General features: G+C 32.0%; 3 protein-coding genes across 4 annotated transcripts; 2 read left to right on the top strand and 1 right to left on the bottom strand.

The window, feature by feature from the left end:
• Window positions 1–1,612: 1,612 nt before the first annotated feature.
• Window positions 1,613–7,052, top strand: LOC145631127 (serine carboxypeptidase-like 45). 2 transcript variants are annotated; one of them, XM_081683220.1, is made up of 10 exons: window positions 1,613–1,932; window positions 2,053–2,154; window positions 3,168–3,263; window positions 3,369–3,461; window positions 3,629–3,699; window positions 3,792–4,076; window positions 4,326–4,447; window positions 5,817–5,909; window positions 6,053–6,170; window positions 6,457–7,052. In XM_081683220.1, exons 1-10 carry the CDS (start codon window positions 1,686–1,688, stop codon window positions 6,613–6,615), a joined length of 1,386 nt encoding a protein of 461 aa, XP_081539346.1. In that variant the 5' UTR covers window positions 1,613–1,685; the 3' UTR covers window positions 6,616–7,052. The 2 variants fall into 2 exon arrangements, with proteins under 2 accessions (XP_081539346.1, XP_081539345.1); XM_081683219.1 differs by having other exon boundaries at window positions 3,168–3,461.
• A 5,008-nt stretch (window positions 7,053–12,060) lies between these two features.
• Window positions 12,061–16,238, top strand: LOC145632333 (serine carboxypeptidase-like 45). Its single transcript, XM_081684680.1, has 10 exons — window positions 12,061–12,365; window positions 12,447–12,548; window positions 12,661–12,756; window positions 12,869–12,961; window positions 13,090–13,160; window positions 13,253–13,537; window positions 13,769–13,890; window positions 14,982–15,074; window positions 15,591–15,708; window positions 15,926–16,238. Exons 1-10 carry the CDS (start codon window positions 12,119–12,121, stop codon window positions 16,082–16,084), a joined length of 1,386 nt encoding a protein of 461 aa, XP_081540806.1. The 5' UTR covers window positions 12,061–12,118; the 3' UTR covers window positions 16,085–16,238.
• Window positions 16,239–16,607: 369 nt separating this feature from the next.
• On the bottom strand, window positions 16,608–19,679 carry LOC145632334 (10 kDa chaperonin, mitochondrial-like). The gene is made up of 3 exons (XM_081684681.1): window positions 19,474–19,679; window positions 18,808–18,947; window positions 16,608–16,903 (listed from the first exon to the last, which is right to left on the bottom strand). Exons 1-3 carry the CDS (start codon window positions 19,576–19,578, stop codon window positions 16,855–16,857), a joined length of 294 nt encoding a protein of 97 aa, XP_081540807.1. The 5' UTR covers window positions 19,579–19,679; the 3' UTR covers window positions 16,608–16,854.
• Between the last annotated feature and the right edge of the window lie 2,842 nt (window positions 19,680–22,521).

Genomic DNA, 22,521 nt, shown 5'->3' with positions numbered 1-22,521 from the left:
CAAATTAAGCACGCGGTATATATGCACTTACAAATTAAGTGATCAAAACACTACAAAAAATTACGTAGTGCATGTCATTGTCTACAAAAATGCACATTCTTCAGGTAAGTATTACCCACTACCATGGTATGGGTAATACTACCCAATACCACAATTTTTTATTTTTATTTTCTTTTTCCTTTTTTTCCCCTTTCCTCTTCATCTTCTTCCTTCCTTAAACCCTTTTCCCCACCTCCATAGATAACTCCAAACCTCCGCCCACCACACCTTCACCTCCGACAACAAGAAGCCCACCCCACCAACTACTACCTTGATCGAAATCCAAAAACACGCAACTACCTCCATTAAAAATCACCGGAAACCACCCAAAAAAAACATAACCCAAAAACAAGAGACACAAACTTATGGCTCTAGCCATTAAAAACGGTGAGTTCTATGCTGGAAATCGCTGAGTTCGGTTGAAATTGACACCGGTAGTTTTTTGTCGATGCTCAGTTATTATTAATTTCTATACTGTTATTATTGGTTTGTATACTGTTATTCTTGGTTTTTATACTGTCATTTATAATTTATACTCCGTATACTGTTATTGAGAGAAGAGGGACTGCATTTTTACAACATGAGTAAGTTTTACGCGAAATTACATTTTTGCCCCTGATATGGGCCCAACAAGCCCATACCTGGTAATGGTCTATCACTGCTCCACATTCTTCCGCTTTTTTTAGTTACAAGCTTTTACATTTATGCATACACCAGGATCTTGTTTACGCAATTGACGAACTTTTAATCTCAAAATAATATCCTACTTTTTCGGTGTTTTTTTTTCCACTTTATATTTGAGTTCTTTATTTTAAGATCTACTTACATTGTCTTATTTTATTTATGGCACATTATATTCTTTTTACCATCTTACCTTCAAACCCTACAATAATTACACTTTTTCATTCTCTCTCTTTCTTACTTTATTCACCTTTTTCTTACACAATCTTACGGAATACTTTATTTATATTTTCTCACTTACTTTATTTTATACCCACTTGCATTTATAGTAACTGAGTATAACATAATTACTTGGGACTCCAATTATTCAAAAAAGGCTGTTATACACTTTTTTTTTCTTTGGTAGGAAAAGCAAAACACTTCATAAGTTAGTATTCAACAAACTTGTACCAGTGTTATCAAGTTGACTCCCTAGTCTTTTCCAATTAATTGTCCAATAAATGATGCAATTTGAAAACAAGTTTGTCCTAAACAAACAATAGGTTACACTTATACGAGGCTTTCAATGTTTCAATCAACTTAATTATTATTACGTTTGGAAAGTTCTTCATGGCCCTCAAATGACATATAGTTACGTGTTGAGTTCATACACTAGAATGAATACTAAGGGTCTATTCTGATTTATTAAAGTGAGCTGAACTGAACATAATTGATTGAAGCTGAATTGAATTGAACCGAATTGAATTGAATGTTTTATGAGAGAAGAAAATTAGGAACTAAACTGAACCGATTGGAACTGAACTGAACTGAATTTAAGCTGAAAAGAACAGGCCTTAAGAACCACACTATAAAAATCAACCAAAGTTTCATTTGATTACTATAATACCTTATATATCATAATATTCTACTACTAAACATAATAAATACTTGTTTTTTTCATTAGTTTCTTTCTTAAGTGTAGCAAAATGTCGTCTTTCACAAAACTCATAACTTTTGTAACCCTTTTATTATGCAACTTTGCATTACAAGTAACTCCATTATCATCTCAAGATGATAAAATCACAAGCTTACCAGGGCAACCCCCTGTTAATTTCCAGCAATTTTCTGGCTATATTACTGTCAACGAAGTCGAAAAAAGAAATCTTTTTTACTATTTAATTCAAGCTGAAACTAACCCTTCTTCCAAACCCCTTGTTCTTTGGCTCAATGGAGGTTATTATTTTTTCCCACTTCTAATTTTTTTTTTTTTTTTTTTTTTTTTTGGGGGGGGGGGGGGGGGGGGGGGGCGGGCGGGTATTATATACTTCGTATTTAATTTGTATATGTTTACAGGGCCAGGTTGTTCATCTATTGGAGCAGGAGCATTCGGTGAACATGGACCCTTCAAACCAAGTGGAAATGGATTGATTAAGAATGAATTTAGCTGGAATAAAGGTAAAGTCTTTATATTTTTTATTTTTTGAAAAAGTTAGCTATGCAAAACATGTACTATGTAATTTTTGTCAAAATTAAAAAAAAAAACCATGTAATTAGTAAGAGCAAGATTAGCCCTGGGTCTTAAGATTCTAGATGACATCATCAATTTCTAATTTTGCAGTCTTAAGACAAGAGTTTATTATTTTTAAGCATTTATGAAGTTTGGTCTTAGTAAAGGTGAAGTCTTTATATTTTTTATTTTTTGAAAAAGTTAGCTAATGCAAAACATGTACTATGTAATTTTTGTCAAAATTAAAAAAAAAAAACATGTAATTAGTAAGAGCAAGATTAGCCCTGGGTCTTAAGATTCTAGATGACATCATCAATTTCTAATTTTACAGTCTTAAGACAAGACTTTATTATTTTTAAGCATTTATGAAGTTTGGTCTCAATAAAATCTGAAGTGGAGTCTTGAAAATTCAAGACTCAACTTCAGACTCAATACAACACTCAATTTTTATTTATTTTTATTTTTAAAAAACTTTAATAATTTAATTTATATGTAAAAAAATAAGTCTGAGCGACTGAAGAGATAAATTTTATCGAGTCTTGAGGAGTCTTAACATAATTATAAATTAAAAAATAATTAAATTTTATCTAAAAAGCTGATGTGGCAATGGATTAAAGTCTTAAAATGAGACTGTGCTAATCTTGCTCTAATAAATTAATTAGTTGATTAATACTCCTTCCTTTTTTTTATAAGCTAGAGTTTCTTTTTTTTCATTTTTTTGAAAATCTCTTAAAACTTAATACTTTGTAATATATCTTTATCTACTAATGTCCCTACTCTTAGTTTATTATTTCTCATTGTTTAGTCTGCAGTCTCTCTCACACCAATTTACTTTTCAATTAAAAAATAACCTTATTAACCCAAGGATCTCATTAAAAAAAATGGAGGGAGTATATTTTTTTTTTTTGTTTGTTTGTTTGTTTTTTTGGTGATAATATCATTGTTATTGATTTGATTGCAGAAGCAAATATGTTGTATCTTGAATCACCAGCGGGAGTTGGGTTTTCTTATTCACTTAATAAATCATTTTATAATGGAGTTAATGATGAAATGACAGGTCTTTCATTTTCTAATTTAATTTCATTATATGATTTGTATATTTTATCTATTAATTACTTGTATTATTTACTGATGAAAATAAATGATAAAACTATATTTTCAGCAAGAGATAATCTGGTATTTCTTCAAAAATTCCTAGCAAAATACCCAGAATACAAGAATAGAGATTTGTTCCTCACTGGAGAGAGTTATGGAGGTCATATTCTTATTCTATTATCTTTTTATTAATTTTTTTATTACGACCAAAATAGTATACAGGACAATTATTCTACGACACTGACTCGCAATTAATATGTTGAAATATCAAAAAAAAAAAAAAAAAAAAAAAAAAATTGAAAGTTTGTTTCCCCTGTTTGAAAACAGGACATTATGTTCCACAACTTGCTAACCTCGTGCTAAAATCAAGCTTCAAGTCAAATTTGAGGGGAATTGCTGTAAGTAAAAATCAATGATTAACAAATCAATTATGCAATTAATTAACTTTATTTTAGTGAATTTATACAATGATTATGCTCTTAAAATGCAGATAGGAAATCCACTGCTAGAGTTTAACAATGACTTCAATTCAATCGGTGAATATCTTTGGTCTCATGGACTAATATCTGATGCAACGTATGATCTTTCTGAAAAAATATGCAATTATTCACAAATTAGGAGACAAGATCCAAAAGGAAATTATTCAGCATCTTGCAAATTAGTTAATTCTCAAATTAACAGTGAGATTGGCAAGTTTATTAACTCGTACGATGTCACTCTCGACGTTTGTTTACATTCAGTTTCTCAACAAGCTCATGTCCTCAACCAAATGATGGTAATAATTAATACGAAGTACAAATTAATACGAAGTACAAAGTATTTGTTCTTGTCATTGTTTGTTCTTTCTTACGTATGTTACTTCAACTCGGCTAGAATTGTTATACACGGTTACATGCCTATCATTGATGAATATATTGTAATTTATTGTCTTAAAATGAACTGTCTAAGTGTCATATTAATGTCTGAGTGTTGTGTTACTCGTATTCAATTGAGATACTTGACATATTGATTGATTTAATGGCAGGATGAAGAGAAAATTGATGTTTGTCTTGATGATGAAATAACACTATACTTGAATAGGAAAGATGTACAAAAGGCTATGCATGCAAACCTTATTGGGGTAACTCAATGGGCTACTTGTAGCAAGTAAGATTCTTCTTAAATATTCTATTTTTGCACCAAAGATCCTGTTATAACAAACTGTACAATACTAATTTGGAAACATGCATGTATAAGCATGTCACATTGATAAGTTCAAGTTGCATTGGTAAGATTGGAATTTGTTTGTTGATATTCGAGCTACTTTAGATTATAGGATACATTGGCAAAGTCCCATGTGAGATGATAATACGTAGAATTAGAGACATTCCATTTAAATGCATACAAAATAGTTTTGGCCATAAAACTTCCATAATTTATAATTAGAGATGGCGATAACTCATGACTTTCTTGTCATAACCTTTACATCACGTTGGTTGTAGATATCACGCCAAAGATTAATTAAATCAAAAGTTTAAAGTAAATGTTAGTTTTTACACTCTTTTATTTACTAGTATTACTTTCATTACCCGTTAAAATTTATTTTTTTTCTAAAATAATTTTGTTTATGGTGTTTAAATTAAAAGTTGTAATTTTGTTTTCAATCATCTAGAAAAGTAAAATTATCGAATTCAGTAAGGGTCTGTTCTAATTTACTGAAATGAGCTAAACTAAACTGAACTGTTTATGAGAGAAGGAAATTAGGAACTGAACTGATTAGAGCTGACCTAAACTGAACTATACTGAATTGACATTAAGCTGAAGAGAACGTACCCTAAATATTTACTCATGTTTTAGTGGTCCAAATTATAACAAATGTAAAAACACGCTTTTTTACAATAAATCCAAAAACTTATATCAGCCTAGTAGAGTCAGCATGAGTTGGTCCTTAGCTTGTTCTTTTTGAGCCGTGAGCATTATAAGTTTTTATTTTTTTTATATATAGATAAGATGAAGGGGGTTTATCTAACCGGAACCTCAACAATATATGTTAAATAATAAATACTATGTATGATACTATTATTTTGCACACTATTCTACTTTTTCTGTTAGATCTACCATACTTCATAGTTCATACTTGTATGTCATATCAATTATCAATATGACAACTAGAATATATTAATGACACAAGAATTAAGCAAAAGCAGTAATATTCGACTTATCTTGTTCAAACTTAACTAAATTTATAAGTATACGACTTTTGAGCTTGGATCTTGATTTGAATGACAATACAAGCTCTAAGATGAGAAAGCAATAATTTAAGTGCACAATGTAAAACACGCACCGGAATTTATAGCAATTCATTCAAAGTAAGCTACATCCACGTTTAGGGAGATAGGAGCTTATATCAATCTACAATGCTAATTCTTGGATATACTTGTATACACTTTCATGTAGCTTATAATCTAGATTGTTAGTTGATTAATTTTCCACCATTATATTTTAACATTAAGATGCTTTGTTAACAATGGTATAGTGTGCTAAATTATGACATGGACGATTTGGAGATTCCTACTCTTCCACTACTTGGCACTTTCATTAAAAGCGGCGTGAGAGTTCTGGTTTATAGGTAATTTTACTAATCACTAACGATGTGTATTTGATATTTTTTTAAAGGGTAAATTACATATGATCAGTAATTGTGGATATTCATGGACTTAATATTACTTCAAAATATCATTTCATTTTATTGTTTTAATTCTATTTGTGCAGTGGTGACCAAGATTCAATTATACCGTTCATCGGAACTAGAAGGCTTATAAACAGATTGGCAAAGGAGTTGGGACTAAACACTACTGTGCCTTATCGAACTTGGCTAACAAATAGACAGGTCGATTTGTCATGTATTTTGCAAAATTAATAATCACATTAATAGTGCAATTTAAACTAATAATGTGATAAAATTCAAACTTACTACAACCTTTATAGCCGGCTAGTCGCTAATAAAAAAAACAGGATATAGAGCACACAAATACATGCCATTAAGTTGACCATATTCAAGCGTTGTTTATGCCTATTATTGACTGTTATTAGGTTCCTCTAAACAATTGCTTCACCCAAACTTTGTAGTAAAAAGAGCAAGAAAAGGATTGGAACTAACATGTTAATTTTGGCAGGTTGGTGGTTGGACACAAGTATACGGTGACATTCTTGCATATGCAACTATAAGAGGAGCTTCCCATGAAGCACCATATTCGCAACCCGCTCGATCTCTCGTGCTCTTCCGCTCCTTCCTGGATGGGAAGCCACTTCCAGATGTCTCACTTGCTCAATAATCTATGGATTATTATTAGACGTACCAAAAATTAATAAGCGCTAATTTTGATTCGGCCATACCTTCATAATAGAAAGTTCAGAAACCACAAGGATTGATTTGGTTATAATCAATTACATACAATAAGCAGATATTGCTGATTCTGCATGCAATGACAACCATCTGAATACGGACATCACGATTGATTATGAAGCCATACTCCAAAGAATTCGAAAAAAGTAAACAAAGTTGTACTTGAAAGAAGAAACATAATATTTTGAATCCATGTTATATAGTTTCACATTCAAGTAAAAAAGATTGGAAATTGGTAGATCCACAAAAGGATAGAATCGCATTCTATCACATCTTACCATCTTGAATATCAATTCTAAGATAGCTGCTTCATTAACAATGTGCAAAATTAAAATTTTCCTAAGATAACAAATCATAGGGTGTACTTCATCAAGCCAGGATATGACTAAAATCAATCATAGCTAAGTACCCCACTTTGTCACAATTCCAACATTTACCTGTAACCTTTTTATCAATCTTGCCTGTGGGTTTAAGGTTGCCCTTGTTCTTCTCAGATTTCCTCTTACCGGCACGATTGTCACCAGACTTCTTCCTGTCAAAGTCAGAATTGATAGTGGGAATTAGAAAAAAAAAATTTAGAGATGTAGGACTTAGAGTGATTTTGGCTCTGATACAATGTCACGAAATAATTTTCCGTAGTTTTCATTAGAGTATAGCAAGCGTATATATACAACCTACCAAATAGATTAGGGCTCATGAGATAGGCCCGATAACTATACACTATACATAATAATAGGCCCTAACAAGATTAGTTTTCACAGCTAGTTCATTTCTCGCCTTAGAGTTAGAATCCTTAAGTCAATTCGCCTCTTCAATTTTCATGTGGCTCACTAGCTCTTCAAGAGTTAAACCCCTTTTCTTATACTTGAGGTGATTTCGATAATCAGACCATAATTCAGGTAATTTCTCAATCAAAACATTAGTCTGCAAATCTCACATATCTTCATACCTTCAGTAAGAATTTCAGCAACAATATTTTCATATAGACATGGCCATGGACTTGATCCATCGAATCAACCATCTTCAAATTCAACCAATTCCCAGTTACATATATCTTGATTTCAGATTTCTTGATCACAATCATATTACTTGATTTCATATCCATTAACAATGATAGTAGTCGTACTTTGGTTTGTATCATATTCTCTACTCCCAGTAACCGGAGTACTAGGAATTTCAATCATAGCATTGTTCAATAGGTTTTGGAGCATTCTTAGACAAAACATAATCAACTTCTACTTTTTTTTTCTTGATCACAATCATAATACTTGATTTCATATTCATTAACAATGATAGTAGTCGTACTTTGGTTTGTATCAGATTCTTTACTCCCAGTAACCGGAGTACTAGGAATTTTAATCATAGCATTGTTCAATAGGTTTTGGAGCATTCTTAGACAAAACATAATCAACTGTTATAAAGCAATCAACATTATTTGTGACCATCACTTATAATTAGTTACATCAAGAGACTCGACTTTAAATAGCTAAGATCAACATATAAGCGAGTTTGAGAATTGCTAGTCATATATGATTGTTGGAGTAAAGAGAGGAAACGTAGTTGACTTCTCCCCCGATCGGGCGGAGGCTCGCCCGAACGGGCGCGAGAATAATTGTTTTCTAATACGTCCAGGCGCCCGGTCGGGCGGTGACCGCCCGACCGGGCACAAGAGTATAGTTGATTTTCGTCGTTCGTTCGCCCTACCGGGCACGAGAGAAAATTTGAGATTACCAACGTCTTTTTCTCTTTCTCTTCCTTTGTAACTCCCCCTTAACACCCATAATTAATGGAATGTTTTAAGGGGTTATTTACTATCTATTATTTCTGACTTTAAGGGTTTGTCTCATTGGATTGCTCAACTCTTTATCATCCCATCTTCCATTATATATTTACATGGTAGAAAAATCAGATTACCACAATTATCAAACACATTAAGCTAAACACAATTATCACTTTGGGCATAAGTTTACTAGTCTCCAACCTCCTACCGAAAAGTGCCTTTGATTGTGTGGGAGTGATGTGTGTAACCTTAGCGTAGGGAACGTACCAGCGAATACAATTGTGCACCCCGGTTGCGCCAGATTTCGTTTTTAAGTCAGTGATTATTATAACGCCACACCGAAATTTCTTTGAGTATTATTTCTCTTCTCTTGTTCATTTTATTAACAATTTTGTTCTAGACCCACTTTATATTACAACAATTTGAAAACGAAATAATGTCCATTGCAATTAGTGTTATGAACAAGACCCTTCCCGACCTTTTTAAGTTGGAGCCTCTTGATGGAAACAACTATAAGAGATGGTCGCAAAAGTTACCAATTTTCTTTGAGAAAATTGAAATAGATTATGTACTCTATGAATACATCATTGAGGTGCTTAAAAAGGCAAAAGAACAAACTGCTATTGCTACGACCACTGTTGCAACAACCGTGACGAAAGCTTTGAAGAAGAAGGGAAAGGACAACAAGCTAGTTTGTGGTCATATTCTCAATCATATAAACAACACCTTGTTTGACTTGTTTGTCAATTTCAAGTCAAGTCAAGTCAGGTCATTTGGGATTCCTTGGAGAATAAATATGGTTTGGATGATGCCGGAAAGAAGAAGTACGTTGTGGGCAAATGGATCAATTTCAAGATGGATGATGAGAAGCCAATCATGGGTCAAGCCCAAAAACTTAACGGAACATTTTTCGGAAAAATTAAATTAGGTTGCAATTTACAATTTATTATTATTTTTATGCTGCAATTTACAATATTTTTTTTAAATAGTAATAATTTACAAAATACAAACTTTAAATGACTGCATTTGAAAATTTCTCCTAAACTTTAAAATAATCAAACTAGTGTCTAGTTCAATTGTGGCTAGAGGTGTCAATTCGGATAACTGGATGGAGTTTGGGTCGGGTCTATTCGGGTCGAGTCTGTTCGGGTCGGATATGTTCGGATCAAAATTATCCTTTTAACTCGGATCGGGTCGGATCGGGTCAAATTCGGGTCGGGTCAAATTCGGGTCATGGTCTATCGAGTCCGGGTCGGATACGGGTCGGGTCAACTTCAGATTGATTCACTTTCGGTTTGGATATATTTGGATCGGGTTTAAAACGGGTTTAGCCGGGTAACTTCGGGTCGGATGAATTTGAGTCGGGTTGATTTCGGTTCGGTCAAGTTCGGTTCGGTCAATTTCGGTTCAATTCCTTTTTGTGTTTGGCTGGATTTTGGTCGAGTTGACCAAATTCATATCCAAATAAGGTTATTTTTAAACTAGAGATATTGTTTAGTTTTTACCTTATTATTGGGTCAATATTAATTACGAAGCACGAAGTTTTAGTTTTCTCATTTGATCAAGTTATGTGTAATTTTAATCTTTGAGGAAAATTGAGATTGAATAATTATCGATGACTTATCATACCTATATAAGTGAGAAGTGAACCGAGCTAGTGATATATTGACGAATTCATTAAAAATGACAATAGGCTTTAGGCAACATTTAACTAGAGCTTTACAAGCAAATCAATTAACTCCCGCTTAATGTTTAGGTTTATTAGATCGTGTGGCATTTATTAAAGCTTAGAAAGTAAATTAATATAATTGATATGTACATGAAGTAAACTTAAGACTCCGGATTATTTCTTTGTAGTCAAAAAGTTAACTTATTAATAATTAGTAAATATATAGTATAAGAACTTGAATAAAAAAGTAAATAATTAATTATGATCGGGTTAAATTCGGATCGGGTAAAAATCAAATCGAGTTAAAATCGGATCGGGTTAATATCTGTTCGGGTCAAAACAGATCGGATTAGATCGGTTATTTACGGGTCAATTTCGGATCGGGTTGAGCTCGGGTGGGTCGAATCGGTTCGGTTTGAGTTCAGGTCGGGTCAAATCGGATTCGGGTTGAGTTCAGATCTGGTCAAGTTTGGATTCGGGTTGAGTTCAGTTCGGTTACAGATCGGGTTTGGGTCTTGAATTTCTCGGATCGATTACAGTTCGAAACGGATAATTTTTTTCGGGTCGGTTCGGTTTTGACACCTCTAATTGTGGCCTTGTGGGCAACACCACCGTCAAATTTTGCACGCGGTATATGCACTTTATAAATTAAGTGATTAAAACACTACAAAAAAAATTACATAGTGCATGTCATTGTCCAGAAAAATGTACATTCTTCCGCTTTTTTAGTTACAAGCTTACCACCTTGCTTTTCATTTGTGAATCATTGCATACACGAGAATTCACAAATTTAATTGTTATTATCTTTAATTTCAATAAATAAAAACAAAATAAGATCTTGTTAACATAAATGACGAAAATTTAGGACTTGTTTACATTTATAGAACTGAACTGATTGGAGCTGAGCTGAAATAAATATTTTATGAGAGAGGGAAATTAGGAGCTGAACTGAACTAATTAGAGTTGAACTGAACTGAAATTAAGTAAATATGAACATGCCCTTAATCTGAAAATAATATCGTACTTCCCATTTTTTTTTTTTTTCCCACTTTACATTTGAGTTCTTTATTTAAAGGTCTACTTACATTGTCTTATTTTATTTATGGTACATTCCTTTTACCATCTTATCTTCAAACCCTACAATAATTACACTTTTTCATTTTTTTTTTTTTTTTTTTTTTTTTTTTTGAGGAAATTACACTTTTTCATTCTCTCTCTTTCTTACTTTATTCACCTTTTTTTTACACAATTTTAGAGAGTACTTTATTTACATTTTCTCACTTATTAATTTAATCTTACACCCACTCGCATTTATAATAACTGAGTAACATAATTACTTGGGACAAAAAGATATATACAGTATATAAGAAGCTAAAAATGGAAAAAAAAAATATGATAATAAATAAACATTTATTACACAGATTTACTTGTGAATTGTTGATAAATTCCCAACTTAATACTATAAAAAGAAGAATATTAAACGCTTATATGCAGTCTTAAGGGCTGTATATAGTATTACCCTTATTTAAAAAGACCATTATATCTTTTTGTTGTTAGGAAAAGCGTAACACTTCATAGTTTAATATTCAACAAATTTGTACTAGTGTTATCAAGTTGACTCCCTAGTCTTTTCCAATCAATAGTCCAATAAATGATGCAATTTGAAAACAAAGTTTGTCCCTTCAAAAAAAAAAAAAAAAAAAAAAAAAAAAAAAAAAAAAAAAGAAAACAAAGTTTGTCCTTAACAAACACTAGGCTACACTTATACAAGCCTTTCAATAATGTTTCAATCAACTTAATTATTATTGAAATTGGAAAGTTCTTCATGGCCCTCAAATGACATATAGATACGTGTTGAGTTCACACACTAGAATGAATACTAAGAACCACACTATAAAAATCAACCAAACTTTCATTTGATTACTATATGTCTATATTACTTGTTTTTTTTTTTTCTTTAGTTTCTTTGATAAGTGTAGCAAAATGTTGTCTCTCACAAAACTCATAACTTTAGTAACCCTTTTATTATGCAACTTTGCATTACAAGTAACTCCATTATCATCTCAAGATGATAAAATCACAAGCTTACCAGGGCAACCCCCTGTTAATTTCCAGCAATTTTCTGGCTATATTACTGTCAACGAAGTCGAAAAAAGAAATCTTTTTTACTATTTAGTTCAAGCTGAAACTAACCCTTCTTCCAAACCCCTTGTTCTTTGGCTCAATGGAGGTTATTATTTTTTTTCCCCACTTTTTTTTTTTTTTTTTTTTTTTTTGGTATTATATATTTAATTTTTGTATATTTTTACAGGGCCAGGTTGCTCATCTATTGGAGCAGGAGCATTTAGTGAACATGGACCCTTTAGACCAAGTGGAAATGGATTGATTAAGAATGAGTTTAGTTGGAATAAAGGTAAAGTCTTTATAATTTAATTTTATGAAAAAATTAGCTAATTCAAAAATGTAATTAGTATATAACTAATTAGTTGGTTAATATCATTGTTATTGATTTGATTTGATTGCAGAAGCAAATATGTTGTATCTTGAATCACCAGCAGGAGTTGGGTTTTCTTATTCTGCTAATAAATCATTTTATAATGGAGTTAATGATGAAATGACAGGTCTTTTATTTTACTAATTAATTTCATTTCATTATATGTTTTGTATATTTAATCTATTAATTACTTGTATTATTTACTGATGAAATTAATGACAAAACTATATTATGTTCAGCAAGAGATAATCTGGTATTTCTTCAAAAATTCCTAGCAAAATACCCAGAATACAAGAATAGAGATTTGTTCCTCACTGGAGAGAGCTATGGAGGTCAGATTCTTATTCCATAATCTTTCTTTTTTTTATTGTTACGACCAAAATAGTATATGGGACAATTATTAGACGACACTTACTTGTAATTAATATGTTGAAAGTTTGTTTCCCCTGTTTAAAAACAGGACATTATGTTCCACAACTTGCTAACCTCATTCTAAAATCAAGCCTCAAGTCAAATTTGAAGGGAGTTGCTGTAAGTGATAATCAATGATTAACAATTTAATTATGTGATTAATTAACTTTATTTTAGTGATTTATATGATTATTATGCTCCTGAAAATGCAGATAGGAAATCCACTGGTGGAGTTTAACACTGATTTCAATTCAAGGACAGAATATATTTGGTCTCATGGACTTATTTCAGATGCAACATATGAGCTTTCTGAAAAGATATGCAATTATTCACAAATTAGGAGACAAGCACAGAAAGGATTTCTCTCAGCACCTTGCAAATTAGTTATTTCACAAATTAATAGTGAGATTGGCAAGTTTATTGACTCGTACGATGTCACTCTCGACGTTTGTTTACATTCGGTTTCTCAACAAGCTCATGTACTACGCCAAATGATGGTAATACCAAGTACAAATTTTTCATTCAGTTTATTCGTTATTGGTTCTTGTCATTGCGTTACTTTTTAACTCGGGCTAGAATTGTCATAAACGATTGCACGTCGATTATTAATGAAAATATTGCATGATAATGTCTTAAAATGAACTGGCTAAGTGTTAATGTGTTATATCAATGTCTGAGTGTCGCGTATTCAACATAGATATGTAACGTATTGATTAATTTAATGGCAGGATGAAGAGAAAATTGATGTTTGTCTAGATGATGAAACAACCCAATACTTGAATAGAAAAGATGTACAAAAGGCTATGCATGCAAACCTTATTGGGGTAACTCAATGGGCTACTTGTAGCAAGTAAGATTCTTCTTAAATATTCTATTTTTGCACCAAAGATTCTGTTATAACATACAATACTAATTTGGTAACTTGTATAAACATGGCACATTGATAATGCATTGATTAGATTAGAATATAGGATATATAGGTAAAGTCCCATGTGAGACGATAATATGTAGAATTAGAGATATTCCATTTAAATTGCAATAAAACTTTGATAATTTATAATAAGAGAGTAGGTTGCAATAACTCGTGACTTTTTTGTCATGACCTTTTTATCACGTTGGTTGTAGGTACCACGTCAAAGATCAATTAAATTAAAGTTTAAAATAATTGAGTTATTAGTTTTTTATAATTAGATTTTACACTATTATTTCTTACTATTTCATTAGCCATAAAAGTATATTTTTATGAAAGATAATGTTGTTTATGCGGTTTTTATATCTTAATTTAAAGGAAACTTAAAATTGTAAGTTGTACTATTATTTTTGTTTTTATTCACACAAAATAGTAAAAACATCGAATATTATTTAATTATAAAGTTTTTTGTGGTCCAAATTATAAAAAATTTGTAAAAACATTCTTTAGTAGAATAAAACCAAAAACTTATATCAGCCTAGCAGCGGCAGCATGGGGGTTAGAGTCAGCATGAGTTGGTCTTTGTTTTTTTTGACCCGTGAGCATCATATCATATCTCACATCCTATGTATGCCACCATTATTTTGCCATATTAATGTGATAAACCGTAATGTATTGATGATACAATAATTAAGCATAGACATAAATAGTACTCCATTCAACTTATCTTGTTCGAACTTAATTGAATTCGTAAATATGTGACTTTTGGGCTTTAATCTTGATTTGAATGACAATACAAAGTAAAAACACGTACAAGAATTTGTAGCGGTTCATTCATTTAAAGTAAGCTACATCCACTCATGGGGAAAATAGGAGCTTATATTACTCTACAATACTAATTCTTGGATATACATGTAGATATAATTTCATATAGCTTATACTCTAGTATTGTTAATTGGTTAATTTTCTACCATTATATTTTAACAATGGATGTTTTGTTAACAATGGATGTTTTGTTAACAATGGTATAGTGTGCTCAACTATGACATGGACGATTTGGAGGTTCCTACTCTTCCACTACTTGGTACATTCACTAAAAGTGGCGTAAGAGTTTTGGTTTACAGGTAATTTTACTAATTACTTGGCAGAGTTTGATATATTTTTTTTCTTTAAAAGGGTAAATTATATGTAGTACTAAGGTTATGCTAGGGTAATTTTCTCTCAATATTAACCTCTACCTTGTTTACAATTCTCACATTAATCACATGTTCATGTAATTGTAAGTTTATAAACTACAGAGTAAGTCTTAAGTGTGTTGTCTTAGATATACAAGCCAAATAACAAACTTTCAACCTTGGATAATGACTTTCTACTGTTACAAATACCTTGTTTTTTTCCACCAAAAAAAAAAAAACAAATACCTTGTTTTTTTTGGAGTGTACCCACAGAAATTAAGAAGGAGCAATAGCCACTAATTATACATAGTAGATAAAATATTCCTAGTTTATACAAGTAATTTACTAGTGTGTGAATGCTCTATGTTTTTTTATTTACATGTGATCAATTATTGTGGATATTCATGGACTTAATTTAACTTCAAAATATCATTCCATTTGATTATTTTAATTCTATTTGTGCAGTGGTGATCAAGATTCAGTAATACCATTCATTGGAACTAGAACGCTTGTAAACGGATTGGCAAAGGAGTTGGGACTAAACACTACGGTTCCTTATAGAACTTGGCTAGCGAATAGACAGGTCGATTTCTCATATTTTTGTATGATCATGCCATTTTATAGAATTAATAATCACGTTGCACGTAAATTGCAAAACCGGAAAAAAAAAAAAAAAGAAAAAAAAAACCCAACAAACTCCAGTTATGACATGCCATTAAGGTGACCAAATTCAAGCGTTTATTACGCCTATTATTGAAGTAAAAAGAGGAGGATAAGAACTAACATCTTAATTTTGGCAGGTTGGTGGATGGACGCAAGTGTATGGTGACATTCTTGCATATGCAACTGTAAGAGGAGCTGCCCACGAAGTACCATTTTCGCAACCCGCTCGATCTCTCGTGCTCTTCCGCTCCTTCCTGGACGGGAAGCCACTACCAGATGTCTCACTTGCTCAATAATCTAATGGACCAAACATTATAATCACTAAATTTGATTCGGCCATACCTCATAACAGAAATTTCAGAAACCGCATGGATTGATTTGGTCATAATCAATTACGTACATTAAGTCAATAATACAAGAGTTCATTGCTAATTTACTCATTGCAAGAAATTTCAGTGATTAACGACTATATCAGAAACTATTTTTTGCTATTAGCATATGTTGTGTATTGTGATAGCATTCAACTGAACAAAACCAAGATCAACCAAATCTTCGACTTTATAAGCTAAACAATTTAAGATGGTGAAACCAAGTCCATGAAATAAAAATCTGATATACAATCTGCTTTCACTGCACCAAATTATTCCTGATTCAGAAATGTTTCGACGTATGTGTTTCTTACAAAGGTAAGGAACAACGAATTTCAGGAGATGTGTCGTGGTTCACCCTACATGGCTTGTACACAACTTAAGTACAATGTTTTAGATATACGAAAATCCATCAAAAATTTGAGTTCAGAGAAACAATATGGCCAAAGAATTTGAAAAAAGTAAGAAAAGTTGTACTTGAAAGAAGAAACATAATATTTTGAATCCATAATACAGTTTCACATTCAAGTAAAAAACATTGGTCAATCCGCAAAAGGATAAAATGGCATTCTATCACATTTTACCATCTTGAATATCAATTCAAAGATAGCTGCTTCATTAACAATGTGCAAAATTTAAATTTTCCTAAGATAACAATCATAGGGTGTACTTGATCAAGCCAGGAAATGACACTAAAATCAGTCATGGAGTGTTCCCATTATATCTTCATCTCGGTACAAGTGATACCTGCATTACATAGAACATCATCAGGATACATTTCCAACAATGGTGACTACTGACTGGTTAGAAGAAAATCAGGCATAACTTAGATGCATTTTGGAGTATACTATACATATTTTAGAATCAAAATCAAGATAAGTAATTTGCCACGAATGATGCAGAGTCGTAAAAGAGATGAGAAGTGGGTAAATGTATGAGCTCAGAAAATAAAGCACTATATTTTCAAAACAACTAAATTCAGTTAATGAGGAGATAATGGAACATAAAACACAGCAAAATATATTACTGAATGCTTCATTGTATAGGCCAGTGCCATACAATGCTACATCATACAATGCCATACAGTGCCATACAAATTACAAAACACAATTCATGCCTGATAAACTATGCTACATCATAAACTATGCTAGAACACACCTAAGGGCAAGGTTCTTATTGACACAAGTTAATAGCCTACTAGAGAGAACACATTACATTATCGGAGCTTCTAACTATGCAGAAAACATCTCAACCCACAACCTCTACAAGTCCAAACTCCAGCTCTGTGTCACGTATTATAAGTCCATCTTTTTATTATTAAAGGTCAAAACTATCTTTTCTTGATGCCCCAAAACAGAAAAGTTCATATTAATACACGCAAGTGTTTCAAATCTCACCTATGTAAACGATGGCTGAATGAAAATAAAAAATGCAACAGAAGAATAATACCACTACAATAAATAATGTTGGTTTATTTTTCTTCCAAAAAACTTGACAGATAACAAGAGGTAAAGGACATGAATTCTGCAATGAGGAACAATGAACATGAGCATCTAGCATGATATGCATGCTTTTAAGACTCTCAATCTTCAAGTTTTCCCAACCAAAAATCCTGATGTATGCATCAATCACATCATGACAACTTTATCTTAGTAACTGGTTTATCCTCCAGCTAAGGTAGCAACACTTTGTTACCTTTGCCCTAGTTTAACGAACTCTAGACTCCTAGTATCCTCCCTCTATTCTTTTTTGGGGGAAGGGGTGGGGGGGTGGGGGGGAACCAGAGGGTGTATACAGAGAGAATTCCCATTAACATTTTATATTAATAAGTAGGTCCCTAATATAGCAACATACTCAGTATCAGAAGTTCACATTGCTTGATATAATTCCCCACTCCCATCAAAATAGAAAGAAAAGAAAAGGCAACAGCTTAAATATCTTCAAAGGTCATTAACACGTTAAAAGTTTAAACACCTTTTGGTGATGTTCTATTCAAGTCAAGCAGAGCTTGCTGATGCCTTGATGTTAGTTATAAACTTTTGAAACCCAATGTTCTCATTTTAAAAAAGAATTGGGATCTGGAAATCAGCATAGTGGGTAGATATGATATGATAATTACATTACTTCTATCAAAAACTTAATTACTCATAGTATATGGACTAACTTAAAATACTACGGAGTACTAAACCCCATATGCACTAAAAGCAGGTACTATACTCTTTTCCACGAAATACTTGCTTAGCTGCTTAAGCATTCAAACAAATGCCATAAATCTTTTTTATTTTTTTCATATAGGACCTTTAATCAGCAAATTTAAAGATTACAATATTTTATTCCTAGTGCAGATGGATCATAGACACACACTTGGATACAACAAGAAATACATTCCCTTCAATACACATTCTTACCAATGTTACCATCATATAGACTTCCCACATTGAATATCACACAAGTAGAGCAAATCTATTCAAGTTACGACTACTTTCATCTGGATTTAGTTGTCACGTTTGTACAAATAGCACCAAGAGTACATGTATAAGCATGAAATCATCAATCGAGGATCAAGAGTCAAAGCATTCAATTACAATAATCTGACTAAGAAATCACCATCTCGAACAAAAAGAAAAGTGCATGGAGAAAAATAAACTCACTCTTTTTCACCAAGCTTCACTGTAGTTCCTCCGTATTCAGGAAGGAGTACAGTATCCCCTTCTTTGACAGCAACAGGAATATGATTCCCCGTCTTGTCACGAAGACCAGGTCCAACAGCAAGAACTTTGCCAGAATTCAGCTGAAATCGGATCCAAGCAACAAAATTCAGTAATAAATCCTTGAACTGATTCAATTAATAAAAACCATACTCCCCAAAATAAAGCATCATAAACAAATTTCACAGCCAACAACAGCTTGGAAATAATACTCAATCAACCTATGAAGAACAGACATACAATTAATTTGCATAATAACCCCAACATCTCACAAATCACAATAATTCAGATGAATAGCAGAACATACTGCCATTGTAATCAGCAGATATTTTAATCAACAATAAAGTCGATCAGAATCATAAAACCCAATAATGTAGCACAATTTTAATCTAAAATAAGATGAACCCATTAATTTTCTTCGCATTTCATATAAAATCTAAGCAGATAGATAACAAATCTACCAATTTGCAACATACCCATTACAAAATCAAGCAAAAAAATACATTTTTACAGCAATTTCCCCCATAAATTAGTCATATGAAAGCAGAAAACAATAACGAAATATAAATTTGAGTAAAAATTAACAGAAATATTGAAGGAAATTGATACCTTGTTGCTGGTCTCAGGGAGTAAAATTCCGGCATGAGTCTTGGCAGGAGGAACAATCTTCTCTACCAAAACTCTGTTCAACAATGGCATCAAACGCTTCGCCATTTTTTCCAGAAAAATCACAAGAAAGAGGAAGGTGAAATAGACGGGAGAAAAACCCTAAATTAGTTCACTAGGGTTTATGAAAGAGAATAGGGTTTATGAATAATCAGGCATAAATTGCAGAAATGCCCTTTTAGTCAACAAATTAGAAGGTTCTAGTCTTCTCTAGTGAGGTTAGGGATTTTAATACTCAATTGGCCCAATTGTTTCGGGTCTTGGTTTAATTCTCTTATCTTTTGGGCTTCTTCTTTTGTGTGTTGAAATTTTATGGGCTACTAAACACACCATCCTTAATTTCTTAACATCGTCGTGACTCGTGGTCGTGGTTGTGGTTGTGGTCGTGATCATCCTTATTCTGTCTATTATATTCCTCGAGTGTACATAAATTTGTTGAAAATAATACGAGAATATAAAATGTGGTTAAGGAATGTGTTTGGGCGCGTGAGATACACACTTGGCACATTGCATAAGCCATAAAATCATGATGTGTGTGAAAGTATAAGTATACTTTGGTGTATAACGTAAAACTAAATGTAAATATAAATCGATGTAAAAAAAGGTAAATATAGACCTTAATGACAATTAGTACTTCGTAATTAATTGTTTACTAGTTGTTTAGTTGATTATGGTTAGCTAGTTGTGTTAGATGGTTTGACTAGCTTATTGTTTAGTTAATCCGTAGTAAAGTGTTAAAGGAAATAATTGCTATATAATATGTACTTAAATGTGTAAACTGATCAATAAGAACTTTGGAACAATTAATTGCTTAGTGAATTTCTTAGAACCCTAGATAAAGAGTAGTTTATTTGACCAACTTTAGGAGTGTAATAAACTTAAATAATTATTGCTAGTATTTGTTAATATTTAAAACTAAGGTTATGTTCAATTAAGCTTAAATAAGTTGATGGTATAGAGCTAAAATTGTGGTGGGAGCCGAGAGATCGAAAGAGAGAGAGATGAAGTTAAAAGGTGGTGGGATTGGGGCCCGTTAGCTAATAAAAAGACATACTCCGTAGAAAAAGAGAGATAAATCTATGGTGAGAACCACATCATGTAAGTATCATTATAATCATCTGCATTATATTAGTATTACTATCATTACACTATATAATTGTTGTTATTTAATTAGATGACGGTACCACTTTTAACTTCTACAATATAATACAAACATGTCACGTTATATATGCATTTTGTAAATGATCATAAATTACACCTATTACTATACTAGCAGCTACAAACTCCTCTAGTAGGGTACACTCGTGTATACAACAGATTTTGCACATACCGATCCCAACTTTTACTATTGCTATAAAACCAAGTGATGATTTCTCATTACTACAAGCAGCTAATAGGTTTAACTTAAGCCTAGCTAGTCAAAATATCATTGAACTCTTGACTAAGAAGCATATGAGAAGTTGGTCAATCAAGGTTATATATATGTAGAGGTTACACTTAAACAGTTACACCAAGTACTTGGAACGGTCCAAGGTAATAGAATTTAGAATAGTAGCTTAGTTTGATTGTCAATGTCACAAACTCACAAATTTGGTTGTGACTTGAGATTTTGTTCCAAAATGATGACCCCATGGTTGTCACCAGTTCATAAACCCACTAAAGGTTTTAATAATTTGATACATAATCATATATAGTATAGTGTTACAAACTATTTTTAGGGCCATTTGATCTGACTACCTTATATTGCATTACATGTATTTATAATTTTTCACCATTAGGAATCTCTTTAATTATTATCATTAGATTATCTTTAATGAAAGCGATTGTGTTTAATAGATTACAAAGCAACATCATTATTTTTACGTAAAAGTTTTTGTGTTTAGAATAATTAGCAATTGTCATATCCAATAGTATTGGCCCCCTTCTTTTAGTTAGCACATTCAACAAATTCCCCTATAATGTTTGTTCTTGCCGGAATTATCACCTCTCGTCTTACTAGATACGTTTTCGTACGTATATTTTTGTTTAAAATATTTATAGTAAGAACTTATATTCGTTAATGTCTGTGATTGAGTTTATGTCAGCCTTAAAGATATTATAATTCTCTTTCTAAAAACAAAGTTATCGTATTGAGTATATATATATCTCATATTCAATCCATAATCGATAAATTAATTAAGGGTGTAATTACAAACGTAATTCGTCGATTTATGGCCTTTTGCGTGAACAACAAAGACATTGTAGGGCCTTAATTGTAAGGACTCAATAGATACATGTTCAAAGGGCAGGTCCAACGTTGGACATCCAATGTGGGTAAGGGCCATACTATGCACAAACACAAAATAAAGAATGCAAGTACAATCGTGAATAGTCGTGCAACCTGTCGTCCTTAAACTCAAAGGTGCTTGGACTCTTGGAGCAACTTACAAGAGGGACTACATAATATAATAACACACATCACTACTCCGAACATGCTTTTCCAAACGGGAATATAATATGTTCTCATGTAGTAGTACGGGTACATAGAATAACAATTTGTGTAGTCCTCGATAATTAATAAATGGTTCAAATAAAGAAAATAAAAAGGTGACAAAAATCAAGGTTTCAATCTAATATGTAAATGGAAGCATAATTGTAGGGGTTGGTTATCGAAGTTTGGCATCATGTCAATTCCTAAAAATCTAGATTTGAAATGATGAATTTATGTTAGTTGAAGCAAATTAATCCATGATTTGGCAAGCCATGATCATGGATTAACCGAAATTTTCTTTATAATTGGCATTTGTTGCAATGGATTCTTTAATTTAATAGTTTAACAAGCAATGACATAGAAACTATTAGTCCACATGATCATCCAAATTTCAAAAACAGATTCGAAATCATCCAAACCAATACTTATCATCTCATTTTATTTATTGAAACAAATAAATAGATAGTGAATTAGTGATATATTATCTCATAGTTTCAACTCGTTCTCATTCATCTCAACTT

The sequence above is a fragment of the Chenopodium album genome, chromosome 5 (genome assembly GCF_948465745.1).
Source record: "Chenopodium album chromosome 5, dcCheAlbu1.1, whole genome shotgun sequence".
Lineage (NCBI taxonomy): Eukaryota > Viridiplantae > Streptophyta > Magnoliopsida > Caryophyllales > Amaranthaceae > Chenopodium > Chenopodium album.
The sequence above is the reverse complement of the archived record's forward strand: the minus strand, read 5'-3'. Positions and strand labels throughout refer to the sequence as shown.

Excerpts from the sequence above, each read along its gene's own strand:
- LOC145631127 (XM_081683219.1), top strand. The coding sequence starts at position 1,686 with ATGTCGTCTTTCACAAAACTCATAACTTTTGTAACCCTTTTATTATGC. Across the intron at positions 4,077-4,325 it reads ATGTCCTCAACCAAATGATG|GATGAAGAGAAAATTGATGT; the intron begins GTAATAATTAAT and ends ATTTAATGGCAG. Across the intron at positions 6,171-6,456 it reads CTTGGCTAACAAATAGACAG|GTTGGTGGTTGGACACAAGT; the intron begins GTCGATTTGTCA and ends TAATTTTGGCAG.
- LOC145632333 (XM_081684680.1), top strand. The coding sequence starts at position 12,119 with ATGTTGTCTCTCACAAAACTCATAACTTTAGTAACCCTTTTATTATGC. Across the intron at positions 12,366-12,446 it reads TGTTCTTTGGCTCAATGGAG|GGCCAGGTTGCTCATCTATT; the intron begins GTTATTATTTTT and ends ATATTTTTACAG. Across the intron at positions 12,757-12,868 it reads AGTTAATGATGAAATGACAG|CAAGAGATAATCTGGTATTT; the intron begins GTCTTTTATTTT and ends TATTATGTTCAG.
- LOC145632334 (XM_081684681.1), bottom strand. The coding sequence starts at position 19,578 with ATGGCGAAGCGTTTGATGCCATTGTTGAACAGAGTTTTGGTAGAGAAG. Across the intron at positions 18,948-19,473 it reads TCCCTGAGACCAGCAACAAG|CTGAATTCTGGCAAAGTTCT; the intron begins GTATCAATTTCC and ends ATCCGATTTCAG. Across the intron at positions 16,904-18,807 it reads GTGAAGCTTGGTGAAAAAGA|GTATCACTTGTACCGAGATG; the intron begins GTGAGTTTATTT and ends TATGTAATGCAG.